Source organism: Epinephelus lanceolatus, chromosome 18 (genome assembly GCF_041903045.1).
Source record: "Epinephelus lanceolatus isolate andai-2023 chromosome 18, ASM4190304v1, whole genome shotgun sequence".
In the NCBI taxonomy this organism is placed as follows: Eukaryota; Metazoa; Chordata; class Actinopteri; order Perciformes; family Serranidae; genus Epinephelus; species Epinephelus lanceolatus.
The window spans coordinates 32,590,496-32,614,604 of NC_135751.1; the positions used below are offsets into that span (position 1 = coordinate 32,590,496).

General features: G+C 41.0%; 1 protein-coding gene across 4 annotated transcripts in view; it reads left to right on the top strand.

The window, feature by feature from the left end:
• Positions 1 to 24,109, top strand: part of cacna1ha (calcium channel, voltage-dependent, T type, alpha 1H subunit a) — a 160,159-nt gene that overhangs the window by 101,616 nt on the left and 34,434 nt on the right. For 3 of the 4 annotated variants that reach the window (XR_013488057.1, XM_078161655.1, XM_078161656.1), the window contains exons 8-15: positions 2,497 to 2,589; positions 5,626 to 5,864; positions 6,350 to 6,885; positions 11,796 to 11,995; positions 13,203 to 13,397; positions 22,025 to 22,176; positions 22,687 to 22,872; positions 22,972 to 23,089. Coding sequence is in view for 3 of the 4 variants with exons in the window: in XM_078161655.1 (XP_078017781.1) it covers positions 2,497 to 2,589; positions 5,626 to 5,864; positions 6,350 to 6,885; positions 11,796 to 11,995; positions 13,203 to 13,397; positions 22,025 to 22,176; positions 22,687 to 22,872; positions 22,972 to 23,089 (1,719 nt within the window). In the remaining variant the exon portion in view is untranslated. The remainder of the gene's footprint in view (positions 1 to 2,496; positions 2,590 to 5,625; positions 5,865 to 6,349; positions 6,886 to 11,795; positions 11,996 to 13,202; positions 13,398 to 22,024; positions 22,177 to 22,686; positions 22,873 to 22,971; positions 23,090 to 24,109) is intronic. The other variant, XM_078161657.1, reaches the window with a different exon arrangement.

Consider the following 24,109-nt stretch of genomic DNA (forward strand, 5'->3'; position numbering starts at 1 on the left):
AGCAAGAACGGCTGAGGACGTGCTCTCTGGACCACATGTATATCATTAATCTCATTAGCATGAATCACAGGACTCAGTGCCTTACTAGCTACCTCTGATCTTCACAGTGGGTCATGAGCAAGGGATGGAGGCTGGCCTGGAGGTCAGTGAGTGATTAGTTCAGGTCAGTGTGTTTGTGTCCTCTCGTAAATTAAACCAATGTCAGGTGAGAATCCTCTCTTTCCTGTGACCCATATCACTTGACACAAGAGGAGTATTTAAAGAAGTTAATGATGCTTTTTTAATTTTCCTTTTATTCCATTCTGATCAAAAAGTACTGGAATTGCTTACATTCTTAATGAATTGTATGTATAAGGGGCAGGTCAATGACAAGACAGATTGCCCAACGAGCTCCGAATAAAAATAATGGACATGTTGCCACCCACTGGTTAGCGGATTCCAAATTTGGAGCCTCGGGTTTGGCATTTTGGCCCTCGCCATCTTGGATTTTTGGAGCCAGAAGTGACCATATTTGGACGAAGGATGGAGGTGTGGAAGAGCAAAGGGAAGATCTGACAGTACAGTATAGTTCGGTGTTCTTTTTCCCGTTTCCACTGTGAAAAGTTGTGGATGGTACCAATGGAATCGTTCTGTACTGTCCACATTTTTGGTCCCCCTCTGTTGGGGTACCTAGCACACAGATCTGGTACTAAAAGGTGGAGCTGTGAACACTGCAGTCTGATTGGTCAGTAGAGGACGGTCACTCTGCTCAGGGCTGAGTTGTGGCTGGTTTTGAGGCTCCTGTAACCACTGTTCATACTGTGGAGAGTTTTATTAGTGAACTGTAACTATAAAATGAAAGGATGTTTTGCTGCTTTTCACAGCAGCTGGAGTCTGAGAAAAAAAAAATTTAATTCACTGGGCCGGCTGCCGGCAACTTTTACGGTGGAATGTAAACATGAATCCATCAGCACACCTAAAATTTCACTTTGACAACTTTGACCATTACTAAAGTTTTTATTGTCTCTCTTGGATGACACACTTTTAGTAATGAGTGGATCTTCAAGCGTTCAAAAAAATATATATTAATGTTGACCGGATTATGTGAACTGCATATATTCTAATCCTCACTCAGAGAAAAAAAAGTGTTGTGGAGTGTAGTTCCTGTGGGCTACGGTGACACTAAACCCCTGAGCTTGCCTTAGAAGGACTAAATGCACAAACCCATTTCTAAATATCCTATTCAGACTCTCACTGCAGCCTGTTTCATTTTGTTCTGAATATGTCGGACTGAAACCGCACTCTGTGGACGATAAACAAAGTGCGGACTGATAAAGGAGGAAACACAGTGAGTGCTGGATGGAGCAGTGAGTGACAACAACCCCGCCCACATTTAAGAGTACTGTTTGTGGTGGAGGGTCTAGGTACCATGTCTGAAGGGTTACTTTTGGTTCCAAAGGTACCATACCGAAAGTGTTTGGTGGAAACGGGGCTTTAGCCTGCAGTGACTCTGCCTCGTAAACAGACTTTCACTGAAAGTAACCACGTCTTTAATCATGCATAGATTCAACCCTTGATGAGATATAAATAGGTGAGTTATATAAAAAGTCTGTCTGGTTTTCTTTCTTTCCGGTTGTTAAGTGTATGTTAACTGCCAGATTAGTAGTTTAGGTCACTAAATATGTGGTGGGTCAGATGGCTATTGTTCTTTTCAACAGCCATCTATTTATTCAGTTTTATTCTATAGAATAAAAACCTGCACAATGACTGCATTTTACAGGTGTTTTAGCTCAGAAATGAGAATCCTCTGCTCTTTTGTTAATCCATTGCAAGGAGAGCACTTCAGTAGAGAGCGGATTAGTCAGCTCTGGGGCTGTGTGTGTGTGTGTGTGTGTGTGTGTGTGTGTGTGTGTGTGTGTGTGTGTGTGTTATGCATTTGTAGTGTCTGTTCATGGTAGGCTTATGTATGATTCTTTATGAAATCACAGGTATGCACACATGCACGTGCCTGTTGGCATGTGTGTTTGGACATTCATGCAGTGTATGTTCGCTCATGCCGTTGTCGCTCTGGCAGTTTATGCCGTAATGTGTTATGCTAGCTGAGGTGTGAAATGTTGAGGTGTGAGTGTATTATCGGCTTGGCTGAGCTGAGCCACCGCTTTCAGGTCTCAGCATCTCGACTGCTCATTAGCATAGTGGCTACATGAAAGAGCTGCATCAGTCTCCTGGCACACACACACACACACACACCCACACATACACACACACATAAGAGGCTGGAGGGACACCACGGGCTTTCTTCTGAGGAATTGCCATTAAAAACAGAATTGGAAATGTGTTGCATCTGACTGTTGTGTACTTTGAGTGTCTGCGTACGTCTGTGTTTGTGCTTCCATGGGTGTGTTTGTCATATGTTTTTGAAGAAGAAGCAATGGGCAGAGCCACAAAGGAATGCTGTATGTCTACTTTTTCAATCATTATAATACAATGTCTGTCTCTTTTTGTCCCCACCAACAGGTCATCACACTGGAGGGATGGGTAGATATCATGTACTATGTCATGGACGCTCACTCCTTCTACAATTTTATATATTTTATACTGCTCATTATCGTAAGTACCCCCTTATATTTATTTCTGTTTTAGTTAAACCTTTCCTGATATTTGAATGTGCTGCTGTGACTCAAAGCATGCTCCAAAATAGCAGCAAAATTAATTAAAAGCTACACTTTTGATTTGGTCCAAAATATGTGGTCCAGATCTGCATAGACCAACACGGGTGTTGTTTGAAACTGAACCAAACAAAAACCACTCCAACATTTAATGAGCCCAAACCCGGCAAAGCTAAACTCTTCACAGTAATCCTGACTTCCTGAAGTTTTTTTTTAAACAGTTAAGCTTTGTTTGTGGAGTATCAGCCATCTCTAGCTGAAAGAATTGCAGATTGCAACCAGCTGAAACATGTTCCAAGTGTGAACTCCCAGTTAGAATTTCCTCAGTGTGTGTTGTTCAGGAGATTCCTACCAGATGCTGAATTATCTGCAAAGGCCTCTTCCTCTTCAAAATAAACAGACTAGGTGATTCAAACTGGTAAAAAAAAAAACACTGACTAAAGCAGTTTCACATTTCAAGTCACTGTTTCTCCAACACTGTTTGGCTTGACGCAGACAGGCCGCCAACCCAGCACCTGCTTATGTGTGCTCACCTTTTTTCTCTATTAAGTTAAGATCCAGGCATTTAGGAGGTCTTTACAGGTCGCTAAATTATCTACAGAGGTCTCCTCCTCTCCAAAACAAACAAACCTGGTGATTTCAACTGATAAAAAACTGAATAAAGCAGTTTCAGATTACGAATATGTATTTTTATGAAGCTGCTGGTTGTGGAGGGGCTGCTAACCATGGTGGCCAAGGCAAAAATGCGAATGGTCTTATCTAGAGCCAGTGTTTGGTTTGTCCATTCAGGTGATTAGAAATCAGAAATCTGAAGGGCGGGGGTTTTGCCTCTCTAAATGTAGCACTAAGCATTACAGATCATCCCTCGTTCCGTCTGCTATCGCTTTTCTTAACCAGTGGTGACCACTAATTGTCCCTGATGTATCCCTGACAGTGTGTGATACTGTCACATACTGTCAGGGATAAATCAGGGACAGTGTGTGATACTGGATTCTGAGTGTTATGTATTGTACTGTCTGTTTTGTTTTACTTATGACTACTCTCTGTATCCCAAATTGCCCTCTGGGGGCGTTAAAGTTTTACCTTACCATACCGTACCTTACCTTACCTTACCTTACTTTACCATACCATTCCTTATCTTACCTTACCTTACCTAACCATACCATACCATACCATACCTTACCTTACCTAACCTTACCTTACCTTACCTTAATTTACCTTACCTTACCTTACCTTAATTTACCATACCTTACCTTGCCTTACCTTACTTTACCATACCATTCCTTACCTAACCTTACCTTACCTTACCTTACCTTAATTAACCTTACCTTACCTTACCTTAATTTACCATACATTACCTTGCCTTGCCTTATCTTACCTTACCTTACTTTATTGATTCCCAAGGGGAAATTGTGATTTGTTACCGTCGCTCAGATGTGAAGAATAGAGAATTATAATAAGTAAGAAAACGATTATGAAATAGAAGTACGTGAATATAAAGCAGTAAAATCAAATAGAAATGAAAATGTGCACTAAAAATAAAAAATAGAATGTGCATTGTGCTACAGTGTTTCACACTAGTGCTTACGATTATTAAAGATATTAAAAATAAGATATATATTGTTACTGTGCTGAGGCTGTAAATGTGGAAAATTTAACTACATTAATAGAATAAAACAAGAATAGAATAAGAGTAAACGTAAGAAATATGTACAGTTATGTGCATGATAAAGTAGATAGATGTGAATTATAAATGCAGTAGGTGAATTAAGTCCAAATGCCAATCTATTGACTCAGAGCGGCTGACACTCTGAGGGAGGAGTTGTACAGGTTGTGGCTGTGGTGCATCTTGGGAGAATGAGTCTGTCTTTCTTATACAGTAAATACAACTTGCTTATTGTATTATATTCCATTCCTGCAATATATCTCCCTAAGTTCTACTCACTGGACCTTTACATCTAATATTTTGCCACAGAACCTGAACTCAGGACTATGTGACACACACATTTCTTTAATCCTGCTCCTCTTTATAAGGCTCTACACAGTCTGCTCTCAACAGATATGCATATGTATAATGTGTTGCTCCTCCAAGATATAGTTTGTGTACTTGCATTTGAGTCCTGCTTTTGGAGAATAACCTTTCTAAAGCAAACCACCAAACTCTGCTTGAGGCATTACTCCCCTCTGTTGAACCTCGCAGACTTCTTATTGTGTATAATTTCACTCTTATCACACTGTAGTGGGGTTTTCAAAGATCCAAGCTTTGGCTATATTTTACAATGCTGTATGAGCTCCATGCCTGCCTGTCGTTTGATGTAAAAGTGCTTATTATGCATTGGGGAGGAGAGAGGGAGCGTAAAATGGGGGAGAAAGAGAAAAGGGGTTAGAGAGAGAAAGAGGGGAGTAGAGGAAGGGCTGGAAGAAAAACAAAGTGATTCATAAAGACAGAGGTGAGACAGAAATTAAGATAAATGAAAATATCAGAGGAAAGAATTTAAAGAAAAAATGGAGAAAGTGCTCATCTAATTTTCTATCTCTTTTTCAGTAACATTCAGTAATGGCCTGTTAAATAGACATTTCTTTCTAGACGTGATAGATAGTCCTAACTTCCTGTCAAGGCCACCTCATCAGAGCGTGATTTAAATTTCAAGATTTTAAAGCAATGATAAAAACAAAGTCAGTTCAGTCCAGGATCTTGCAACAGGCTGCAGCTTAATAATACATGATCCCTAATACAGCTTCTTGTTGACACAGTGTTTTATTACACTTTTAACACCTTGAGGGTTGAGTTGCTCCTTAAATAGAATATTGATGAAGTAGCCACTGTGTCGATTTTCTATTTGAACAGCGAGAAAACAGGAAAGATTTCACAGATATATTGCAGCACTTTTACTTAGTAGGCTTCAGGGATAACAATTGCTCCCATATCATTACACTGCTGCTGGTTTATCACTCCATTCTCTACCTCCCCAATCAGGTGGGCTCTTTCTTCATGATCAACTTGTGCCTCGTGGTCATCGCCACCCAGTTTTCCGAGACAAAGCAGAGGGAGAATGCTCTGATGAGGGAGCAGCGCGCTCGCTACATGTCCAACGACTCCACGCTCGCCAGCTACAGCGAACCAGGCTCGTGCTACGAGGAGATGCTACGCTACATCAGCCACCTTTATCGCAAATTCACACGCAGGCTGCAGAGGATATACTCTGGATGGCACAGGTTAGATGTGTGGCTGTTTTTGGTGGTATTTTTTACTTTCTATGTCCAGAAATATCCATTCAAATATAGATGACATGAAATAATGTTAATGTTTTTACAAAGGGATGCAATATCGCTTGACAGACAAGAATTTTCATCACACAACCTGTGCTGGAATTGTTCCATGCATGCTTGTAGATTGTGTGATATTACGAGGCAGACTGTCAAAATATCAGGATAAATTCCCTTTATTGAAATTATAATCATACATTTTTCCCCAGGTTGAATTATTCATGGCTCTCCCCAGCATTTCCTAGTCTTCGCTGGTTCTCCTGTGTCTATTTGAAACATGTATGAGTCATACGAGCCAACTAAAATGTGTGGTGTAAGGGGAATTTAAGATTTGTGTCAGTGTGCTTTGGCAATTTTGTATCTCACAGAATTACGTTATATAACAATACTTAGCATTAGCATAGCATTATTAATGTCTCCTGTCCTTTTGTCAGTAAACGGCGTAAAAAGGTGAATCCTAATGGCAGCAGCGGAGGAAGTAATGGCGGGGGTAACGGACACGGCCACAGCTCCAGCAGGACCTGTGGAGGCTTAGGCCCGGGTAGTGCATTGTGGCTAAGACCGATCCACAACCTTCTGCAGCTCCATCAGCACCAGCACTGTCGCCTCAGCAACGGGGGGCAGCACACCATCACCGTGACAACCGCCGAGCACACGGACGGAGAAGGAGGGGAGGAGCTGGAGATGAAGTCTCTTCCTGTCCGGAGAGGAAGTACAAATGGAAATAGCGGCGGCAGCGGGGGCAACCCATCTGTCGTCACCCAGGGTATGGGGGCGTTGCTCGGGCGACTGAACGGAGGGATGAACTATCCGACCATTCTGCCGTCATTTGTGTGCAGCTACAGCAGTAAAACACCGCCGCCCCACTCCCAGCAGTGTGGACACAGTCCGGAGCAGCACCCACCGAACCACCCAGCATCTGAACATGCAGAGACACTGAACAAGCTCTACCAGCTCATGGGACAGCACAGTAAGAGCACACACACTGTGCACAGACCCACACACGTCTTGCTTTTAAAGGGGCACCCGTATTTTCCCATGATTGTGTGTTTAAGTGACTTATGGGAAGAAAAATTTTAGAAATCCATGCAGTAATGAGACAAAGTGTTGCAGCCAGCAACAAGGAAACATACTTCAATGTAACCACTTTTGGCAGTGGTGCCCCGTCAGTTAAGTCCATTTAAAGCTCCGACAAGCTCAGATTGTTATTTTAAGTGTCTGACAACATTACACAAAGAACCCTACACAGGAATGAAATGTTTTTCTGTGCTTGTTTCATTTTGTTTTATGTCCAAGTCTCACTAAAAGTCTCACCCCGAAATCTCTAAGACTTTAAACATTGTCAAAATCAGCCAAATTATTTAACCATAACACTGAAAATCTTTTAGATAAGACGAAGATACCCTTTCTGTACTCTACCACAACATACTCTTCCTGATATACCTCCCTACAACTTTTACTAATGTTTCCATTATTTACCTTCCTGTGCCAATTCACCATTTGTGAGATTTTAGAGAATTCTGGCTAGTGAGACTTGGACACAAAACCAAACTGGGCAAGTGAAAGGTACGGAAAGGTTTTCATATCTCTCTAGGGTCATTTCTGAGGCTCTGAATCTGAGCGTTTCAGTGGCAAAAACATGCACTCTAAGCAGATGTAAATTGCACCTGCCTCAGGTTGGTTCGTTGGTTGGTTGGTTCTTTAGCTGAATGAGTAGACAGGTAGATAGGTACATATGAGTCCTTTTGGAAATTCATTGTGTACCACACAGCAATCATCAGATTTAAATAGACTGAAACTAAGGGTGCTCTCACACCTGCCCTGCGGTGCTTTTGGGCAGGTGTGAACACAGCAATCACACTCAGGTGTGCACCAAAACAACTGGACCGAGACCTTCTTGAAGAGGTGGTCTCGGTCTCTGTTTTATCTGGTCCGCTTGTAAATGCTGCCGTGAGAACACGAACCAACTCTAGGCAATTATGCAACTTTGTAACAAAATGAGTCCCTGATTCAGACCAAAGCAAGACAGCTCTAGGTCTGAAAGCACCCTAGAACACTGACAACAAGCACCAAAAACTAAGCATAAACAACAGTACATCTCTCCATTATTATAGACCTATCCACCATGCATCATTAAAGTGCTCTACATGTCATAAAACACACACAGAGGTTCAGTTATTTTGTTCAGGCTTACAGTAAGTTGTACCCTCTTTGCTGCTGCCAACTGCAGTACTGTGTCTTAATGCTGGACAAATTCAAAAATTGCTGTTCCCACGAGTCACTTGGACACAACAACATGGGAAAATAGGGTCCACAGTGAAAAATACTGGCGTTCCCCTACAAGGACTGTGGACTGTAGACAACTTTCTCTCAGTCTCTTTAGTTTGGGTTTACTGGTTAACATAACATTACTAATCCTGTTATTCTTCATAGTCGAGGATTCATTTTGTTTTCTATTTTGCCTGTCTTTCTTCTGCTTGTATTTTAAATGGGTTTCACTCTCCTGTAATTCCCTCCTCAATCTGTACTTGACACTGTGGATTTCCCTCAGGCTCTATTATATTTTCTTGCGATCACCGTCCTGTTTTCATCTTCATGTCTGGCTCTTCCATTTAGTAAACACATCTGTCCTCATCCCAAGTTTGACCCGAGGTAGCCTTTGGCTACATCTGCTGTGTGTGTGTGTGTGTGTGTGTGTGCATGGGTCTCAAGCAGCACTTGCGGAGTCCTGACAGGAAATCCATGTCTCGAGTGCTACCGTCATCAGTGCAGAGAGGTGGATAAAGGGGAGGATTGAGGGAATCAACGTGGTGTGCGGGTTGTGGCAGAGGGAAGAAAAGAAGGCAAAGTAACACAGAAACAGATGGATTTAAGAGGAGAGGCATGAAGTATTAAAAATTCAGATTTAGAAGGAAAGGCTAGAAGGGTGAGACATGGAGAGAAAAATAGATCAATGTGGAGAAAGGAGAAAAAAGAAGGGCTAGCTGGGGGGACAGCATGAGGCAGAGGGAGGAGAGAACAGAGAACAGACAGAGAGGAGATAATATAAAACTGTTGGTTGCACAGGAAAATGACAAAGCAGCAGAAGTATGATAGATTTGTCTGTTTTATCTTAATGAATTAAGACTGCTAACAAGCACACACACACATTCACACACTGCTGGCTGCTGACACTCCAGACATAATTGAGTGCACACGAATTAGTTCCTTGCTGTAGTGAAGAGTAACTGTGCGACACGTGATAAATAAAGGAAAGGCAGCGATGAGGAAGAGTGCTGAAACAGGCTTAAAAACACCACAAGAGTGTGTTCAACGTGTTAAACAGTCAATACACGTTTGATCTGCACACAGTCAATACGATTCCTTCGGAGAGTGAGAGGAACACTACTAATGTGTGGTAGAGATCACACATTTTAAATTGGCTTTAATGGACAGCCATTTGAAGCTAAAATCTAAATGAGTAATAGTCTCTAGTCATTGTCGGACATTTCTGGATCTGTAGTTTGTAAATGTTTGCTTTCAGCTTTGTCAGATGACTCAATCTTAGCTAAGCCTTGCAGTGTAATGGGATTAGAGTTTGAATGCTGTTTTTGGTTGAATAGCCCCTTTATTCTCTTCTTGGGAATATTTTTTTAAGTCTTAGGCTTTCAAATCTAATTTGAGTTTAAATGTGATTTAATCTAACCTAATGTGATTTAAGGTGATGTGAGGTTGGGATGAATTTGAACAAGCTTTTTGCCAGACAAATATTTTGCCCCTTGTAAAAGACAATTAAATATGAGGACAACTGTAACAAGCCTTTTTATAGCTTGAGGTATTAGAAAGCTTTGTAAACAAGATAGTGCTCTGTTGAAGAGCTGATGTTTCCAGGAGTCATGTTTAGCTGCGGTGCAGTTCCATCGTACTGGTTTTAACAGGATGTAGTCAGAGGAACAGAGGGTGAGAGGAGTCAGCCAGGATCTTGTACGGTACTGTGGGCGAGCTCGCTGTACTCACTGTGGAAACCAGCTTGTTTTGGCTCTCTACTGAGATAGGACATCCCTTCAGCACTACATGCATTTCACTTACATTATAGTCTTACAGCTTTATTATTACACCCTGATTTTTCACTGTTTTCATATCTATTTTAAATATAGCATCATACTGTTCTGTCTTTCTCTGTGACAAACACAAGTGTTTTGCACTGTTTAAAGACATCTCAAAGTTCATATAAAACTAAATGGAGGGAGAAATTGCTGATGGATAAATAACAGACTAAGTACATACAACCAGGAGTGTTTTAGCTTGTACTCATGACCAGGGCATCACATACAGAAGCTTGGTCCGTGGCTATCTGTATCTGATCCAGATGCACAAGACACCCTTTAGTGTCTGTTTTTCAACTAACTCCAATTTGAACCCATTCACAGCACAGTCTGTATAGGTTGGGAGGGTGGGAGGAGGGGGGTGGATGGATCAAACAAACACAGGAGACCTGTGTTTGTGTCCTGTGTGAAAGGACTTACTTAAGTTTCCCAACAAACTTATTTTGAGCCCAAACATGGCGGCAAAACATGATTATTTAATAAACCTATCCAAGTAGTTTTGTTGCCTAAACCTTAATTAGTTTTGGTGATGAAACCCACTGTGCAAAAGAAAGTTTATTTTGAAAAGACACCAGATATATAACGAGCAGAAATTGACCCTGAACCTCAAAAACTGAAGCTAGAGGGGTTCCTAGAGCAGTGGTTCCCAACAGGTCCAGCCATGGGGTACAAATGTCTCCTTCGTCATTAGTTCAAGGTCTACACGGTTTAATATATTCAGCATCATACTTGTGTTTGGCTATGTCGTCAACCTAGTTTGCTGTCTCTTTCAAGGTGCTGTCTGTTAGTCACTCACTCCACAGCAGGAAATGGCACTTCAAAATAAAAGCTCTGTTCCAGAAATTCACTGTATTTAAAAAAGGGACAGATTTAACACATTTGCAAGTCACTTGCGGTCCATTCAGAATGGACCCATGACCCACTTTTGGACCATGACCCACCAGGTGGGAACCACTGTCCTAGAGCGTCATAGTTTGAAGTGTAGGGCCACTGACCAAGCAACTGTATTTAATAATTTGGGAGTCAGAACGGGTTTGTAACTTTAACTGCGGTGGAGGGAAACGTTCCTTCCCTGACTTTTCAAAATCCTGTTTTTGTCCCACTTACTTTTATTGTTTCAGACTGATTTTTTTTTCCAAAGTTTCTCTGAAGCATGTGTTCTGACTGTCTGCAACCATAATTGAAATCGGAGAGGAGAAGTTGATACACTCATCCAAGTCACCTTGAATTATCCAGCACTCACAGCAATAAGCTTAACAAGCAGCAGCGAGTGCTTTGCAGGAATGATTTGCAAAATTTGTTGCCCTGTTTCGCCTCTCAGGCTGCTTACTCACCGCACCTTGATGGTGGAGGTTGTCAAAAAAGACTGCAAGTGCAACTCAGGGCTGGAAAAAGTACTTTCACATGCTCTATGTTATTATTTACAGTTAACATTTTTCTAAAAAGATGCTTGAAATGAACATCGATCAAGGGCAATACATTGTAGTAAAGATGCGAACATACATAATCTTTGATGTCATATTGTTATATAACATTAGATTTTGAGATATTGATTAAATAACCATAGAGACATGGAACCATTGCCCCCCAAAAAATAGTACTAGTAATATTTGTGTTCAGTTTTTCGCAATGGAAAATGGTGCAACAGGTGAAAGGCTGGTAGGGTAAAAAAAAAAAATCCCTTCTGTCATGTTTGACTTTCTCAAAAACTAAAAAGACAACAGCAGCAAATGAGGACAGCTAGGAAAACCACCCTATGAAATGTCTGACTGTTTCCTCCCGTTTCCCCCTTTAGGTCGCCAGAGGCTGCTGTACCAGCTGGCAGGCGTGGTGCCCAGCCCTCTGCTCTTGGAGCTGCTCAGTTGCCCTTTGTGTGCCCGCAGCCTGGAGACCTTGGAGCTGGAACTGGGAGACCTGGAGGGAGGCAGAGGAGAGGCTGATGGGCTGCACGACTTCCCCCAGGTCAGACTGCAAGTTGGTGGACTAATGATGACGGTAAACAGTGAGGATGGAGGTTGTGGATGTGGTGATTTGGCATTAACAACAGTGGTGATGATGGCCAAATACGAATTCAGAGCTGGAGAAACATGGCCATATATTATTTTTAAAGAATTGCATTTGAAAGCCCTGACACTTAAAGTCCCCCTTCATTCAAAAATGTGTTTTTCTGCTACATGTGAACCCTAAAATATCTGACCTTGACTATACTGACTTGTATTTGTGCAAGTTTATTACAAGAGGGGCCAATGTCTTTGTGATTCAATAAAATATGAGATTTCAACATATGCCAGTCAAACTAAAAGAGGTACATTACTAATATGAAAGCCAATCGTTGTCTTGTGAAGGACACAAATATAGATGGGAGACTTTGACACAAAACCAGCAAAGAACCCTAAAATCTCCAGCACAGAGTGGACTTTGCAGTACAGAGAGCGGAGTTAGCATTAGCATAGTGAACGTTTTGACACCAAATATGGTAGAATCTGCAGGTTTTGGATGTAAACCAGACCCTGGAGCTTCCTTCTACTATTTAAACCCCATTGTAGAAGAAATACTTTTTATGTTTCATGACCATTAATGTTGTGTCAGCCACTGCAAGTTAGCCCACCAGCTACCAAGCTAATAAACAACATAAACAAGTAAAAGATGCTAACTACAGTTACCATTTTGATACATCTGTTCGTTATTAGTGCACAACAGACTCCTCATCCAAGATTGGATCTAATTGGGGCTCAAACATGTACAGCTGTATCTCTCCGATGTTTTCTTGAATGCTAATGCTAGCAATCTTGATGCGCACTGCTCTTTCACCAGTCAGCTAGTAGTGGTCCAGTCCTAGTAGCACTCTGTGCTGGAGAGAGCTTAAAGCAGAAGCAAAATCTTGCACAAGCAGGAGTGGTGTGTTGGCCGGGGCCAGATATAGCATCTCTCAATGAGAGTTTTGTTTTACTTTTTATATGGGAAAACCATTTTAAACAAAAATATGAATCATAGTAGAGTATATATACATACTTTAAAATGTGTCTGGAGGGGGACTTTAACAGTTGAAATCAAAAGTATTGTTGTTTAAAACTGTTTTAACTGATTCTTTTTGTATATTTCCTTAAACTACAGTAATTACTGAATGAAAGAGTTTTTGTATCCAAAACCCCTCAGTCAGCATGGTGCCTGACTTAACATAACTCTCCCATCTTTACTCTAGGCGGGGGATCTAAGAGGTGGGCGATGTCGTAGCAGACGGCGAGGGGTCGTGGATTACAAAAATGGAGTGGTTTACGCCTGGGTAGGCTTCAGGGAAAAGCTGAAGAGGATTGTGGAAAGTAAATACTTCAACCGAGGGATCATGATCGCCATCCTCGTCAATACTCTCAGCATGGGGATAGAGTACCATGAACAGGTGAGAATTCATGAGACGAGGGGTAAATGGAAGACATAAAGAGTTCAGATCATTGGTTTAAAACTACCGACCTTCATAGAGAAACAGGAAGTCTGATGAGAACTGTCAGACTTGGCATTTGTGTGTGAAACTGGCATTTGTCTGTCTGAGAGTATAATGAGAGGAAATGAGAGTATCATTGGGTGAGGGAATGAAGGAAGAGAGCAGTACCCGCTCTTTCCCTCTTTCTCACACACATATATAAACTCTGTCACACACACTCGAGGATTATGTTTCGAGTTTACCCTGTGTGGCCAACATCTGGGAAGTATCGGCTTAATAATACAGCTCCCCTTTTCCTCGCTCCGCTGTCGCACACTCTGACAAATTTGTGCAGTAGCACAGATACATTCGTCTACAGAGTTTTTACACCCAAGTATATTATATATGCTCACGCACGCACACAACCTTTTAGTTTCCCGGCAGTACAGCAGGATAAATGGATGAAAACCCAAAGAGAAGATTCTTGTGCAGAGACACGGTCCATTCCCTCCTTTCCATTCTCCGTCTCTCCTTGCCTCCCTCTCCTCCAGTCCCCTCTCCAGGGGATGTGTGTGTGTTTCTATCTTTGTGGTATAAACATAAGAAGCGACTGGGAGAGCCATGGCCTTATTGGGCCAATAACACACACACACACACACACACACACACACACACACACATACACACACAGACTGAAGTGTTATGTAAGAGTTCCTCCTCCCCTCAGTACTCATCATCCCCCTTATGTGACACCTAGCCAAACTTTATGAGACTATGAGTGTATATGTGTGTGTGAAGAGGTGTATGAATGTAGGAGGCATAGTGTAGACAGTGTGTGTGTCTGTATGTGTGTGTTTAGTGTGTGTGTGGACTGATTTGTGAAAATCGATTTCAAATACACTGTCTGGCAGCTCAGAACAGTCTAAACTGTCCTTTAATTCACACATCTCAACACACTAACAAACATTTACAGTATTTTAGTTGGTCTTAATAAAAACATGTTAATGACTGACACAAATCCAACTTGATCACTCACAAATAAGTGTGTGGATGGTAAATACTTTAGATCAGAGGTCTTCAGTGTTTTCAGACCAAGGACCCCTTAGCTGAAATGGAAATGGAGCAGCAACCCCCTACTACATATGTTAAATAATATTGAGTTTCATAATAAACTGGGCCTATTATATGGGTAGCCTAATGACGATTATTGGCAGATTCACAGATTTATCAACCGACATCATGTTTGTTTCTGATGTAGACAGTATTTAAGAATCTCTTGCTCAAAAAGTTACTAAACAATTCATTGTGGCTCACAGGAATGTCTGTAAACTTAGAGTAATAATACAGCTAACTGGCCAATATGTTTCAATAGCATGTAACTGTTGGTTAACCAGTTAGCCTCACTGTTATGGATAGAATCTGCACAGTGATTTAGCATTAGCTAGCTAACATGATTGCACAAGGATTCATAGGTAATAGCCTATCATCAGTGTTGTGTATTGTAATTAAATGTTTGTGGTTTTTACAAATAGGCCAGGTCATCTTAGCTAATAATATGTTTGATAAATGTTAATGTGTATATTCCGGCACATTTTAATTTCAGGGGGATGGGGACAAAACCTTACCTTATTGAAACTTAGAAGCAATAATTTGGCAGCCCTCCTGCAGTACATTTGAGAACCACCTAGGGGTCGCAGATCCCCTGTTGAAGAGCCAGGCTTTAGATCAGGGGTGTCAAACTCATTTTAGTTCAGGGGCCACATACAGCCCAATTTGATCTCAAGTGGGCTGGACCACTGAAACCACTGCATAATAACCTGTAAATATCAACCCCTTCAAATGTTTCTTTCATTCTGAAAATGTTCATCCATTTACCAAACAAAGAAAGAAAAATGATGTGCAGATTCAACAGTACCTCTTAGTTTTTCCACATTCAGTCAGTCTATGACTCACTTTCATTACATGTGACTTTTTTCATAATTTACCACTAAAGTGGAAGTTATTGAAGAAGCAGGATAAGTCAACCCCTGCCTTACAATCTGAAGTTTTGTCAGTGCCTCAGCAGCAGGGTTCCACTAATATTGTTTTAGAACAGAAGTCTGCTGGTTGACAATATTTTGCACAATGTTCAATATCTTTAAATACGACCATATGAAGTACTTATTGTTCTTTCAGAGAGCTGTATTCTGGTCAGGGTGGAAAAGCCTTTAAGGCAGTATTGTACATGAAGTATCTGCTCACTGTTTAAACCTCTCAGCCTCTACAAGTGCATCAACATTAGGTGTGCAAGGTCATCTAGAGGGCTGGATTGGACCCTTTGGCGAGCCGGTTCTGGCCCCCGGCTTTAGATTATATTTAAAAGACAAATCTGACAAACATGAATTTTTTCTTGAAGTTTGTGTATCAAAAGCACACAGACAAACAAAGAAATACACATTATAGATACGCTCCTAGGTGCTCAATTAAAGAAGTTGAAGATGTAGGCATTGTGTCCCTGATTCTATTCATATGCTTTTATATACTAAGATATATTGTATGATTTGGTCCATGTTATTTCATTTTGTGTACTAAGCAGGATTATTTTTATTCATGTCAGCGTCCTCCTTTAAAGGTTGTTCCTTTACTTGCTGCTGATGTGTGTGTGCAGGTGTGTGTATCTCTTGTGCGTTTGTCCCTCATAGTCTTAAGGGCAAGGTCATGTGCAGAGTTGTGTTCGAACACACTTGAAATTTCTTCTTCCTTGCTCTGACACAGTATTTAATTCTGATTGATCGCCTGGTCTGACAAACATAACGATGGTAGCGGAAAGCAACGTCTGAAGCAATAGTTCAGAATGCTCATCAGGGACCAGAGTAGATTACATAAAACATATTGACATATGGTTAAGCGCTTCTAATTACTTCTGAAACCATGCAGTTACTAATGATCATGGCAATCTAGTGCTGAAACAGTGCATCATGGGATGCAGCTGACAACTCAAGGGCACCTTGATGGGATATTAATAGAGGGAATAGTGTGTCTTTCATTTCCCCCACCCATGTGTTTCTTGCTGGCTGCAGGACTTGAATACTCATGGCGTTGATTCTTCTCTAACCTTTAAGCTTGACCAGCTCCCGAACTGTTTTGCTCCTTACAAATGGTTATCCATAATGTTCTCATAAGCTGGAACAGAAACCAGAATTTAGAGCGCTGAGCTAATGAGTCAAACATCAAAGCACAAATCCAAGAGTGTATGACTATTGAACTGAATCTAGGCGAGTTCATTGAGTTTTTTAGCACTCCAAACCTTCAGCTCTCAGCTTTGAGCCCTTCAGCCATTGCTGTTTTTTTATTTTGTATTGTTTTATCTGCTCTGTCAGCCATAATGTACACTCCCCTCTCAACACATGGTTAAGCAGCAAGTAAAGATGCATTTGTAATCCTCGCAGGCATAGAAACCACTGCATAGCGTATGGAAATTATTGCCCTCTAAGTCAGCAGTATGCTCTTTCATTTCTCTGGTGTGACGGCCACAAAGGTAATGAAAATGCCACTAGTCCACTGTTAAATAATAATGTATGTGGGTCTAGTATTTTGACTGCTTGAGATAGAATAACTGACTGAGAGTTCTTTGAAAGCTTTGTTGAAGTACTTCAAAGTTTTTATGTGCTGGCCGGTCAGTGAATCTGAACAAATAGGCAGGACAGCAAACAGCTCGTCCCTCTATAGTCTGCCCAGCTCTTAGAGATAAATAAATAAACATGGCATTGTTTTCCTCACCATGCAGGACAACAAAAGTCGTACTCGAGTTCTCTGGCGTTACTTCCATGCCCTTTTATTTTTGCACTGGCGTTTCTGCTTTGGTTTTCAAGCCTCACGACTGTCCCAATTAACTCAATAGCTCATCAGCTGAAAATAGTCCCAAAAAGAGAGATGCTGCACACTTTAGATTACATAACCCTGTGCTGCACTGAAGGTATACTCCACATACAGCAGCCTAGTTCATATTGACAGTGAGGTCACAGCTATACGAGCCATAGCAGTAAACATACCAACTACCAAACTAATGCTGCAATGGATGTAATCCCTCAGTGGGTTGACATGTCCGGAGACACACACACAACCTTTCCTGCAGTTGATAAGGTCAATAAAGCAATTGATTAGACAGGCTCAGGATGTCCAATACCTTGTGTGTGTGTGTGTGTGTGTGTGTGTGTGCATGTTTGTGTGTGTGTGTGTTTGAGCAATCACAGTATAAAATTGGAACACTTATCAATACACTGAATCAGACAGACTGTATTTTGCCAACAACAAATATCCGTGAAATTGAAAAAGACACAAAAAGCCGTGTGCTTAATCAGTTTCTCATGCAGTGAGAGACGGGATCCTGAAAGTGACACAGAATTTATCTATTCCAGCAATGGAAGAAATATTCAGATCATTCGCCAAAGTGAAAGTAGTAACACCTCTCCATGAAAATAGTCCAGTACAAGTAAAAGTTCTGGAAGCATAATTTTACTTAATCAAACAAACAGAAGTTTAGGCAATAAAGTGTACTTACAGCATTAAAGCTATAGTGGGTAACTTTAATTGAAAAAAAAAAAAAAATACTTCTTGTTATACTTGCTGAAACTCACTTTACCCAGAGACAGATAATTTGCAAAAAAAACAAAAACAAAAAACATGTTACTCCTCCTCCTCATGCTTCTAATGACATTTGCAAGAATCCACCAACCACTCCTTGTGAATTGTGGTCAAACTGGGCAGCGCTGAGCAAAAAAAAAAAAAATCAAGATTATGTTACTGCATTGCCTGTTTCATTTAGGTGTGGTGGCAAATGCCATTAAAGCACAAGGAGGAGGCAGATTATCACAGATTATCTGTCTCATGTACTACCATCAGTATGTAGTGACAGTTTCATCAAATATAAAAACATACCTATTTTTTACATTTACCAACTTCGGCTTTAAAAGTAAAAGTACTCAATATACAGCATGGCCCTTTTCAGCATTATATTTTTGTATGATTGTGTCATTAACATGTAAGTGAATGCTGGTTAAGGTGTGTCTAATTTAAGTTATTCATACAGTATTCTCCTGGGTAATTTATGCATCACCTTTTATTAACTTATATCCTCTTGAGACCTAAAGTTTTGTTTGGTATGCATTTTTAATTTCTCTTAGCTATTTGGGATCAGTAGGACCCGATAAGTATAAAAAACTAAACATTGTCAACAATAACTAAGTCCCAATGTCCTCAAACGAGACAATAATGAAGCCCCAGTGTCCTCTAATGGGGCAACAGTGAAATAAACAAGTTTCAACCATAAAATGTGATCAGGTTTTTGACCTTGTCCACTTTTGTGTCGGGATCAGCTGCAGACTGACTTGGCAGAGATGGCTGCCATCTTGTTTTTACATGGATTGTGTGTGCTTCAACTATGACTAGATGGCATAGAAGGTGTCACAAACAAGGACAATGGGTCTAAGTTAATGAAGTGTAGGGTCAAGTAAACCCAGAATGTGATGTCCTCATATGAGGACACAGGGTCTCAGGAGGAGATGATTTGTTTGATAACTCTTATCTGTCTGATAAATGTATTGGAGTGGAATGGACTGTATTTAAAATAGCCTACTCCAGTAAAATATATATGTATATATTCTCTATTATTACAACAACAACACAGACAGACAAGTACAACTGTCACACCACAAATGAGCAAGTGCAGCATCCAGTTGAAAAGCAACACAAAAAACCTCAATTCCTCGATGGTAATCAGCTCAGACAATTCCAGGTCCCTCTGTAAATTATTCCAGGGACAAGGAGCAACAGCATTGTCTAGTTCTGTTTAAACATTGGGGACCAGCATCAGTAATATATTGTGAGAGCCAGGCCATACTGGTTTTGGTTTTACACATGTATGTACACAGATAAGAAGGAACCAATCTGAGCAGAGATTTATATACAAAAACCAACCAATGCAAACAGACAGACTTCTTTAGGCATTGGTCAGGTGCATTCATAAAGAGCAGATCACCATAGTCCAATAAAGGTAAAAAAAAAAAAAAAAAACGTTGCCGAAATCCAGTCTAAAAAGTACTTTGGCCTACTTGAGCAATTAAACTTCTACCACTGCTCTCACCCTCTAGTCTTGAGAGGTGGCTGTCAGAAGTTTGGAGTTTACTCCTCCCCAGGAGGTTTTATGTGTCTGTGTCTGTCTGAATGTTTGGGGTACAGTGAGGTGAGTGAACTGTAGTATGGCGCCCTCTATCTGTGATCATGATCATCAGTTGGACTTGAATTGCTTTTAAAAGTTGTCTTATACATCAGAGTGCACAAATATATATCCGTATTTAACACTGTTGGTATTTTCTGCCTGAGGATATCTTCATATATGTTATCAATATATAAAAATGGATGATTTTATTTATTTAGAATGAAGCATATATGTATACTGTTCACATACCTGACTTGTATGATTGTGAAAGGGGAATCCTGATTTATCAAACATATTCATAGAACAAGTTCTATAATTTCTAGAAACAATAACCACAAAGCCAACACTGGATGTTTCTGCAGGGCGCTGATAGCGCAGAATAACACAGGCTGAAGGTTAACCCCTATCTACTGTGGTAGCAGGACGTCTGGGACTTTCTATATTAATATTGTCACTGTGTTTATTAGTCCTGAATATGGTCTGCCTGGTTTTATACACCCTGGGCCAGGACACAAAATGGGCTTTGGGCCTTTTGCTTGTTGATCCCCACATGAAAAGAATCACAATTAGTTTTAATGAGACTGCCATGCGTGACATGAAAATAAAATTCTGGATCACAAGCCAAAGGGCTTCAGAAGCTGCGCGGCGCACTATAGAGTGTAGGAATTTATTGCTTAGAGTGATTCAGTCGTCTGGGGATCATAATTATTAATTGTTTGTGAATGTCAGCGCTGCACAAAGCTTGTCAGCACTGAATCATGATACGAGCCAAAGTAAAAGTATGTGAGATCGGGAAAAATATGTTATTGCAACTGAGTGAGATGTCTGAGAGTCTCAGTTTAGGAAGGATGGATGTTGAAATGTGAAGAAAAATAGACCCCAAGTCACGACTTTTGATCCAAACCAGCACATTTGGATCACTGATACAGCTCTAGCAAAATGTTTCTGTAGAGAAAAGTTCAGGATGTGGCGCTGTGATGGGTTTACCAGAGCACAAAATTGTTGTATTTTCCATAAAAGACTAGACTTCATGCTTTATGAGAGGGCTGCAGTTACATCTCTCTGGTTCACTGGCTGTACTGTGAGGTAAGTGGAGTAGATCAGAGCTGATGGATTGGTGCTGTTGGTCCTGTTTGATTGATTGGGCCTGACTGCAGCTCTGAACTTGATTGATAATGTCTCAGCTCAGGGCACTAAGACCAAACAGGTTTTACAGCCTCTGGGTAATAGAGTGGATATATTAACTAACCCTTTCTTTTTCTTTCTTGCTTCCTTTCCTGTCTCCTTTCTGTCATGCTTGCCTCCTTCCCTTTGTTGTTTTTTTTCTTTCTTGTTTGCTTGTTGGTGTCTTTTTTGCTTTCTTGTCTCCTTCCTTCCTTTTTTCTTTCATTCTTGCTGTCATGCTTTCTTTCGTGTTTCCTTTCTTTCTCTCTTTCGTGCCCCCGTCTTCCTTGCTTTCTTGTTTCCTTGCTTCCCTTCTCTCTGTCTTCCTGACTTTCTTCTTTCCTTCTCTCCTTGCTTTCCTTCTCGCTTGCTTCCTTTCTTTCCTGCTTTCTTGTTTCCTTTCTTGCTTGCTTGCTTTTTATGCTTCCTTTCTTTCCTTTTTTCTTTATTAATTTCTTTCTTTCTTGCCCCCTTTCTTTCTTGCTTCCTTTCTTTATCTCTTTTTTGCCCCATTTTTATCTTGCTTTCTTGCCTTCCTTCTTGCTTGCTTGCATTCTTTCTTGCTCTCTTCTTTCCTTGCACCCTTTCTTGCTCCCTTTCTGTCCTGCTTTCTTGTATGCTTTCTTCATTTCTTTCTTGCTTGCTTTCTTGTCTCCTTTCTTTCTTACTTGCTTTTTATGCCTCCTTTTCTCCTTTTTTCTTTCTTTCTTTCTTTCTTTCTTGACCCCTTTCTGTCTCGCTTGCTTGCTTTCTTGTCTCCTTCCTTCCTGTCTTTCTTTCATCTTGCTGTCATGCTTTCCTTCTTGCTTCTTGTCCTCTTTCTTTCTCGTTTCCTTTCTTTATCTCTTTTAAACCCCCTTTCTCTCTTGCCTTCTTGTTTCCTGGTTTCCTTTCCTTCTCTTCTTTTTTGCCCCTTTTATTTCTTGCTTCCCTTCTCTCTGTCTTGCTGACTTTCTTGCCTCCTCCCCTTATTTCTTTCTTCCTTGCTTCCTTTCTTGCTTGCTTGCTTTCTTTATCGATTTTTTTTGCCCCCTTTTTATCTTGCTTTTTTGCCTTCCTTCTTGCTTGCTTGCATCCTTTCTTTCTCTCCATCTTGTCCCCTTTCTTTCTTGCTTTCTTGCGCCCCTCCTTTCCTACCGCCTTTCTTTCTTTCTTTCTTGCCTCCTGTTTTCTTCTTCTCTTCTCTTCTCTTCTCTTCTCTTCTCTTCTCTTCTCTGGCTTTGTCTCCCCTCTTCTCTCTCCGCAGCCCGAGGAGTTGACTGATGTGCTAGAGATCAGCAACATTGTCTTCACCAGCATGTTCGTCCTGGAGATGGGCTTCATGCTGCTGGCTTTCGGCTTGTTTGGATACATCAGGAACCCGTACAACATCTTTGACAGCATCATTGTGATCATCAGGTAATAATATATCTTCATCAGAATAATATACGCCATCATCATCAAAGTTTAAAGTGAAAAACAAAATGCAAAGACACAAAAACTGTGGCTCCAATCAACCTAGAGTTTACAACCTAGACAGCTCAACTCAGATTTAGAGCCAGCCTCTGTTCTCATTTCTCCTCCCGCTTGTCAGTCACTGGGTTTCAAGTGTCAGGTTCACTGCTGCAGCATCCATCTCTACAATAGCTAAGATTGACACAGTCATGATGTATCACGCAGGAACAGCTTTGCTTGCTGCCGCAGCAGATTCTTGATCCTGTCGGCAGTCAAGTTTTGCTGTATGGCTGTCATCTAGTTTGATAGAGCTCAAGTTGGATCAGGGAAACCTTTTGATTAGTGTGGTAGGGTTAGCTGTGATACTGACAGGGGAATTACCTTCATCACTTTAAGATTTATGCTCACATACGTGGTTAATTTAGACCAAATTATCCAATATTGTTTTAATACAAGTTTGATTGTTGTTCTCAGTGTGTGGGAGATAATTGGTCAGGCAGACGGTGGGTTGTCGGTCTTGCGAACATTTCGTCTGCTGAGGGTTCTGAAGCTGGTTCGCTTCCTGCCCGCCCTGAGGAGACAACTGGTTGTGCTGATGAAGACAATGGACAATGTGGCCACGTTCTGCATGCTGCTGATGCTTTTCATCTTCACTTTCAGGTACACATAAACCCATTCTCCTGATCTCTGTGGTTTATGAATGCATGTTTTCTTTCATTATATTGACGTTATAACACTGTGTTCTCTTATTTACCGCAGTATACTGGGTATGCATCTGTTTGGCTGTAAATTCGGTCTTCGGACAGAGACGGGAGACACCATCCCTGACCGTAAGAACTTTGACACATTGCTCTGGGCCATCGTCACTGTCTTCCAGGTCAGTTTTCAATTTACGCTGTGCTGCTGTGCTTTAGGGTCTGCTGGCTCTAATCCACAGATTGACTCTTGCTCGCTCAGTTTTTCTCTTAGACATATTGATTTGCCAAAACTTCACTGATGCTGACTTAATGTAAGAATTTACTCAGCTCATGTACTATCAATAATAACTGATTAAATGTATTAATTTCTAGTCTGTGTGCTTGTGTATCGATCCTGATGAGCACATGATTCAAAAATGACTTATTACTTGTCACAGAAAATGAACTTATACAGATATACTATATGCTGCCAGTTGTGTATACTCGATCTGAAAAACATCTCTGCAACGAGACAGGTATTAACTGGCTTCCCTTCAAACTGAGAGCTCAAACATGCTCCTCACTGACTCAGTGTGAACCCATGTAGGAAAAAATGGCAGCTGTAGCATCACATCCTTTGTGGAGTGTATTTGCAAGAGATAAACTGGGCACTGTGTGTATATTTTTATCCCAGTACAGGCTATGTGTACTCCTCAGCCATCCCAAATCAAAATGTCAAACTGAGCCTAGAGTGTGTGTATGTGTGTATTTATGTGTGTGTGTGTGTGTGTGTGCATGCCAGATTCAACTGCCAAGTTCTGCTCATTAGTCAAATGCTGTGAAATGAGAAATTCTGCTTATGCACACCCTCTTTCACTATCATTTCTATTTCTTGCTCTCCCTATGTGGAGATATTGTTCAATCGCTCCAGATAGATTGTCCTCTTTTCTATACTGGATGCGTCAGCAGAAAGGTGGAGCGCAGAATGCAGTGGACTGTCTCACTTTGCTCACTTTGGTGTGTGTGTGTGTGTGTGTGTGTAGGAGTATGATGCTGAAAAAGCATTTTTTTTATCCAGAACTGGCATGTGAAGGTGTTACGCTCACTATAAACTTGCTATAGTTTTCCAGGGAGTAGCTACAGTCCACACAAATCCATGCACACATACATGTGTGCACACACACGTTCGCACAGACAGCGCAGTGAATTGCCTTCCTGCC